The sequence below is a fragment of the Erithacus rubecula genome (genome assembly GCF_903797595.1).
Source record: "Erithacus rubecula genome assembly, chromosome: 10".
Classification (NCBI taxonomy): Eukaryota; Metazoa; Chordata; class Aves; order Passeriformes; family Muscicapidae; genus Erithacus; species Erithacus rubecula.
Window position 1 is genome coordinate 25548418 of NC_136662.1, and position 7410 is coordinate 25555827.

The 7410-nt window shown below is 57.7% G+C and overlaps 1 protein-coding gene across 1 annotated transcript; it reads right to left on the reverse strand.

Moving 5' to 3' along the window:
* Window positions 1–2736: 2736 nt before the first annotated feature.
* Window positions 2737–6354, reverse strand: CRIP1 (cysteine rich protein 1). The gene is made up of 5 exons (XM_079314183.1): window positions 6197–6354; window positions 3648–3742; window positions 3498–3555; window positions 3332–3379; window positions 2737–3092 (listed from the first exon to the last, which is right to left on the reverse strand). The coding sequence occupies exons 1-4, from the start codon at window positions 6234–6236 to the stop codon at window positions 3339–3341; spliced, it is 234 nt and encodes a 77-aa protein (XP_079170309.1). The 5' UTR covers window positions 6237–6354; the 3' UTR covers window positions 2737–3092; window positions 3332–3338.
* Between the last annotated feature and the right edge of the window lie 1056 nt (window positions 6355–7410).

Consider the following 7410-nt stretch of genomic DNA (forward strand, 5'->3'; position numbering starts at 1 on the left):
CAGAGGCTGCAGGATGAGGCACAAAACCACCTCGAGGGAAGTGGTGGGAGTGTCACATCAGTGTCCCCATCAGCGCTGGCAGGGGAGGCTGAGCTGGGACAGCACTGACCCAGCACGTGACAGTCCAGATGTGATCCGAGGGCTGCAGCCACACTGCCAGAGCACAGCCCTGTCCCTAAGGATGACCCTGAGGAGAGCCCTGCTGTCAACTTCCAGCCTGAGCTGTCCCCTGGCCAGCTGCAGGCACGGGGAAACATCTGTCCCCTCTTCAGATGGAGGTCTGTCAATGTGAGCTGAGAGGAGGACGTGGCTCAGATGGCCACTGTGCCCCCACAGCTGAAGGGACCCCATTTCTGCTCCCCTCCCCTTTTCTCTTCTCTACAGAAGGTCACAAAGCCAGGGTGGGGAGCAGCAGCAGTTAAGTTTCTAAACCCATCCTGTTTTCTGTCTTTGCCAAAATCTCTTCTGCTTCCCTACCCAGGGCTCGCCCACACCCAGCTGCCAGAGGAACTGTGATGATGTTTGTTTTTTTGTCACAGTGATGAAGTGTTTATAGCAACTATCACTCCACAACCCACAGACTGATCTCAGCCCAAGCTTAGGAAATAATGGCAGAGGAAGCACAGCCCCTTTCCTCAGGGTCACCAACGGTGGAGTTTCAGACAAGTTTTGTGCTGGGCATCACCATGCTGTAAATCACCCAACAATTTTGCTGTCCCAGACAGAAAGCTGGGATTTGCCCTGACCACCTTGCTCTCTCTGCTGCAGGAGCAGCACAGCCAGGGCATCATCACACTGGGAGGGAAGCCACCATCCCTGCCTGTCCAAAGCTCTCACCAAAGCTCAGAACCAAAAGCACCACAGATGAGAGGCACTGCAGACCACACTGTCTGTGCAGTCACACTCCAGGCCAGGAGATTTGTTGTTCCAACAGAGAAGAGGTTGTGTCTGCTGCCAGCCCACCTCCCTGGTGCTGCTGAGCCTCACTGAGCATCCAGGGGAGGCCTGGCTCGGGCGTGGATTTCCTCTCCAAATGAGATACAGCTGTTCCTGCTTCCTCCCCAAAGACCAAAGCAAGTTTTTAAAAAATCAATTTATCCTATATTTTCTTTGACCAAGGCTCCTTAAGGATGTGACCTGTGCCTGAACTGCCCAACCTCCCAGCTTCAAGGCTGGATCAGGCAGAGAGTGTGGCTTGTACAAGCACAGCTCTTGGAGAGGAATGGAATATCCCAGCAGAAAGTCCTGGGGCTGAAAGCCATCTCAGTGGGAGCTCTTACTGCAGGGCAAGCAGAAAAACAGGGCTCTAAGAAGGAGATCTTGGCAGTCAGTAGCAAGGGGCTTGTCCCAAGCCCCTGTTTTTAACACACACATATATTCCCCTGTGCAGCACAGAGTGAGGCACCTGCAGGAACAGGCTTAGCTGCAGCTGCTCAGTTCCTATATCCCTGCATGCACCCAGGACAGGGAGAGATGTCCCCAGCCACCACAAATACACTGCAAGTCCATGGGACCTGGGCAGCAGGCAGCAAGCAGCAGCACCCAGCAGAACACTGCCTTGTGCCTCAACTGCAGTGAAAAGGGCTGGCACTTGAAGAGCTGGACCACCTTCTGTGTATCCCCTGCTTTTCCATACCTCTCACTGGTTCCTTCCTCACCCCAGATGGCTGTACTTGGAATAAGCTGCTTCTGAAATTGTAGTGCAGGGCCTCTGCTGGGAAGACCCTGAGCCCATCCACAGCTCCTTTTCCCAGCTGGGCACGCTTATGCAAAATCCTGAGGATGACAAGGCTTGTGTTTGCCACTACTTTAATTGCCTGAGGGAGAACACTATCTCAGAGACAGGCTGCTGAGATGATATCACTGGTTTGCTTTGAAGTTCAGCCGGCAGGGGAATGCCATGTCCCAGTGCCCCAGAGGCAGGCTGGCAGAAGAGGACAGTGGGGATGGCCAGGAGCCACGGGGCCATGGATGCTGGCACCCCCTGGGAGGCTGCTGGCACCCCTGGGAGGCTGCTGGCACAGGCAGCAGTGGGAGCAGGAGGTCCCTAGAGCCCTGGAAGGCTGATGACAGCCCAGCAGCAATAGCCAGGCTTTGCCTTTGACACAGACTCCTGTGTTTGTTGTGCTGTCGGGGTGGGAGGTGAGGCAGCGCCTTGCAGCACCAAGCAAGTTTTAATTGGGAGTTTTAAGATGCTTATCAGATCAGGCTGCTTCTGACACCACGGGTTTTGACACTGGACATGTGTTTCTGAGCCCTGAGGGTTTTGGCCAAGTCCCAGGAAGGCTGATGTGACAGTAAAATGCAGAGCAGCCTCTAAGGAAATGAGTGCATAAACTGTAGACAAAAAACTCCAGTGGGTGATGAGATATCTCTGAATATGTAAATGGAGTTCAGGTTAGGGAAAGACTTGGTTAAGAAACCATTTTAGAAACTCCTCAAGCTGACATCTTTGGACATCTGTCAGTGCCACTTTTTTCCAGTAGGGCAAAAACATGAAACACAGAAGGAGCAAAGCTCTTGTGAGCCAGCTCTGGCTTTCTAGCAGCACACCACTGCTGTCCCTGCCCTTGGCCTTTTCATCAAAAGCAGCAAGTACCAGGTTGTCCTGGCACAATCCCATCCCAGCAAGGCACCTCCCTCAACTGAGGGCACCTGGGGCCATCACAGAGCGTGGGGCTCACCCCAAAGCCCATCCAGGGCCCGTGGGACTCCCACCACAGAGAGCACTGCTGCTACAGGAGGGAAGCATCTTTTCATTTATTAAAGACTGAGAATACAACTATGGGCTCGGCCACGAGAGCTGGTGCCTGAAGCAGAGCTGGGTTTTGGCTGGAAGGGTGTGGTCTCCCCTCCAGGCAGCCTTCAGCAGTATCAGCCAAATTTCCTACCCGGCAGGGCAGCCCAGCGTCCCCACCCTGGCAGCACTCCATCTGGAGCACAGCCTCTCTCCACACCAGCCCAGCCTTGGTTACTTATTGCTTGGAACTTAGTGCTAGTCTAGTAGAGGGTGAATGAAAAACAAAAATGCACGTCTGCTGCGGTGTGTCTGTGCTGTCCTCAGGCTGTGCTGGGAACCCTGGACATCAGACCTGGAGAGGGATGGAAGAGAGGAGTGGATGAAATCAGGGAGCAGAGATAGCCCATGGACAGCAGTGCTCCAGGAGAGATCCTGTCTTTGCCAAAGATATGCCAGCGACAGCCTTTGGCATCTGCTGCTGCTGGAGAGGAGCAGCTGGCACCCAGCTCCTGAGCCCTGGTGGCAGGGCTGGGATTCCCAGCCAGCCCACGGAGCCAGGGACAGGAGGGGAGCTCCAAGGCAAGCACCAACCTGGGGTTTATTTGAACGTGTGGCTCTCGGCTCCTCCCCGGCCGAACCCTGGAAGAGATGGAGCAGGGTCAGCACTGCACAGTGAGCACACAGGGGGCTGGACTCACCAAGAGACAGGAGCCCTGAGCCCCCTGAGCCCCTCCACGAGCCCACCACAGGCACCCACCTTTGGGCCCAAACAGGGCAGCATAGCAGGGGTGGTTGCAGTAGGGTTTGCCATCGTGCTGCAGGGAGAGACAAAGAGCATCAGCCCCAGCTCTGCTTGCCCCAGCCCTCAGCTGCAGGGGACAGGCACCTCCTGGGCAGCAAACCTCACCTCTGCATGGCCTCCAGACGTCAGGGTCTTGTTACACTTCTCACATCTCAAGCAGGGCCGGTGCCAGTCCTTCCCCAGAGAAGTCACCTTCTCGGCTGCCATGGAAAGGAGGGGGGTTAGCTGAGGCACTGGACGGGCACAAGGGAATTTTGGCAGATTAGCTGCCTTGCTGCCAGCCCTAGGGAGGATATTTTTGGGCATCTTCTCAAGTCAGGTGTGCACACACAATGCCGTGCACATCCAGGAACAGGGATCCACAGCAGCAGTGCCACACCTGCCGTGAGCATGGCTGCATCCATGAGGATGGACTGACCTCTACCCCATCTTCCAAAGACCTGAGGAACTCCCTCCTTCCAACATCAGCCTGCAAGGGGATTCATTTCTCCCCAGTGAGCTGGAGCCCAACAAATCACTAGAGTTGGCAGGGGTGAAAGGGGATGCTGCTGAGGACTGGGGAGGCAAAGCCATTGCCACACCCTGCCAACACAAAGCAGTCTCCTGCAGCCACAGCCCAGATTCTGCTGGCACCATGGCAAACCATGGAGCTGGAACCAGCCGTGGGAGGGACAGCATCCTGGAGCCAGGACCTGCTTATGGAGAGAGGGGGGAGCATAGGGCCCCTTTTAATTGGAGCCCAGCAGGGGAGAAGGGTATTTTCTGCAGGCTCTTCATATTGGCACCAGAGGTCCTGGGAATTTATTAAGTGATTTAACAGAGCTGTCCACAGGAATCGTGTCAGAGCCAGCTCTAAACAGTGTTCCCATGCCTGCAAATGGGACCAAGGCAGTGTGGGTAGTGCATGCCCTGGAGCAGCCTGAAGCACCTCTGGGCAGTCCAAATATGCCCACAACAGCCTGTGCAAGGAGCAAGCTGGTGGCTGCAGAGGTGGGAGCGGGGGCAGTGCCCAAATGTCACAAGGCAGCCCTGCTGCCATTCCCCAGTGGCACAAAGGGCCTCCTGTGCCCACAGCCTGGCAGGAGCAGCAGTGTCCTCCCCCTGGGTGCCCTTAGGAGCCTGAGCCTGGCCCAGGGCAGGACCCTCCCATCACAGGGAGCAGACCGTCCCCAGCTCTTCTTGCACACTTGGGCAGGACTCTGCTGAGGCTCCTTACAACACTCAGGCATGAAGGCAGAATTCCTGCAAACCTCATCCCTAGTCCTCTCAGCATCCTCCTCCCCACCGCTGCTCTCTACAGATTTAGCCCAGAGCAGCCCAAGGCACGCCCAAGCAGGATCACCAGCCTCCAAAATCCTCAGGGTGCCCCAGAGCCAGGCTTGCTCTGCCTTCTCTGCCAGCACTCTGGATAATCTGCAGGCACAGAAATCAGGCATCCAGCTTGGTCCTCCAACAGCTTTTGCACCCTCCTCGGCCTCTGCATCAACATTTCATAATAAGCGCAGGCGTGCTAAGTGCAAGGTCAAGCCCCTCCTTGGCCAAACGGTGCTGGCCCAGCTCCTCCACAGCCACACCTGCAGACATAGCACACCCAGCTCACCCTGAGCAGGGCTGGCACACGCTGCCACCAGCACCTTGGTGGCTCCTGGTGCCGAGCCACAGGGGTAGATGAGGCACGCCAGCACCCTGAGTCACAGGAACTGTGACTGCCAAAACCTCCATCCCAAAGCCTGGCTGCAAGCACTGAGTTCAAGGCAAAGCACATCACCCATAGCAGGAACCACAGCCCCAGCAGCTCTCTGGGCAGTGCCCATGCCACCTCCAGCACGGGGTTGGCATCACTAACAGAGAGCAACTCTTGTGTTTGAGCCTCCAGCTCCTTGGCTGGGCACAAATTGTTGGGGCACAGGCACCAGCAGAGAAGAAATAAAACAGAGAAAAAGGAGTTAGTGATGGCACCTGGGTTCCATGCCCCTCTTCTCGAGTGAATTAGAAAGCAGGGAGTGTCTCTAAGCTGCTCTCAGCAAACCCCCTTGAGTTCTGCTGCACCAGGCAGTGGAGAGGTCTGGCAGAGGAACCTGCCCGTTCCCAAAGCTGAGAGCAAAGTGGGGCTCAAACCCCACTGATGCCCTCAGACAGGACAGCAGGTCCATGGCCCCAGAAGGGGCAGGAGCTCTGGGGCCCCACTTTGAAGGGAAGACATCTGCAGGAAACCCAGCAGCAGACAGCAGCCCAACAAGGATCACACCTACCCTGCAGCTTAAAAATAACACCCAGGGGTGTCATCCTGCTGTGGTGAACCACCCAGAACAGCGCGTGGGCCACCCAGCGACCCAGGCACTTGCCCGAGGGCAGGAATTACCATTGGGAAGGTGCTTGCCTCACCTGCCCAGGCTTTCAGAGCAGCCAGATTTACTTTTGGGTTCCAGACCAGCTCAGGGCTGCGGGCTGGGCTGGAAGGAAGCGGGGCTGGGCTCTCGTGCTGCTCTGGGATCACCCAGTGCCGATCTCCTCGGGGGTAGGTCTATAGGATCACCCACCCGGGGACCCGCAGCGCAGGGCTGAGCAGCTTTGGGACACCCCAGGGATTTGTAGAAATGGGGTGTGCAGTGCAGAACCCACAGCCCAGCCGGGGAGGGGCAGGGAGCCCTTACCGAAGTAGACCTCCTTCTGGCAGCGGGGGCACTTGGGCATGCTGGCGGCTCGGCTGGGCTCGGGACTCGGCTCGCACCGGCTCTGGGATGCTCCACGCCGGCCCCGCCGAAGTCACTGCTCGCCCGCCCCGCCCAGATGTGCGCCCCGCCCCGCCCAGATGTGCGCCCCGCCCGCAGCTGGAGGGACCGCCCGGGGCACGGCCCTGCGAGGGCTCCCCAGCCGGGTCCTGCACCCCTTCCAGCACCCCCTGCACTCCCTCCACAGCCCAGTGCCCCTGTCCCCTGTGCAGCCCGACCCTGGCCACGCTGGGGCTGTGGGGGTGGCCCCGCTCTAATTGGCATCTGTCAATTAATTAGCCACACTCGCTGGTAAAGGTTCGTGGGGTGCTGCCCCCCCTCCGAGCACTAATATGCTTTTCTCCCAAGGCTGTGTAAAAGTCGGTTCCCAGGCAGGGTCTCTTGCCCATGGGGAATTTTGGGGTGCGGGATGAAGAAGGCGGGAGCTTTAGGACTGGAGCCCCCCCTCTCGCAGGGCATTGGGAACGGCGTGGGCACGGCACATGTGTCACCGACTTTGTCATTTTATTAGGAGGGAGGACTTGTTGTTCCTTTGTGCTAGGCTGTGAAGGAAATGAAAAGCCTATCCAAAGGTCTGTTTTGTATGAAACAATCCTCCCCAGGGCACGTTGCTGTGCTGGAAAGGTCATGAGGGTTTGTGAAAGCCAGGGCGCGCAGTGACTGCCTCCCGAAATGCGAGGCACGAACAGAGCCCTGCTGACAGCGGATCCCCGCCGTGGGTGCGGGAGGAGAGGCTGTGCCCAGAGGCGAAGTTCGTGTTCGGCTGGCACTGCTTTAGGAGCCAGTCTGGCTCCAGCAGCCCCACCCCCTGCACAATCCCCCTGAGGATGCTCCCTGCCGCTGCCAGTGGTCTAGGTCCTTCATCCCCTGTGCAGGCTGGGCAGCTCCATCCTGCTCCATCCTGCACATCACTAGAGGTGTCACCTGCAGGGTGTCACCCGGAGCAGCTCCCAGCTGGGCTGTGAGTCACGCTGAGATGCTGAGACGGTGTCTTGCAGAATGGGAGGGGAGGCAGACGTGTCCTGCGAGGGCCTCCGCCCTGCCTCCTCCCCATTCTTCCTGCCCTGAGGCACCAGCACATGCAGACACCCATATTTCACCCATCACATCCCCCTGTACCCAGACACAGCACCCAG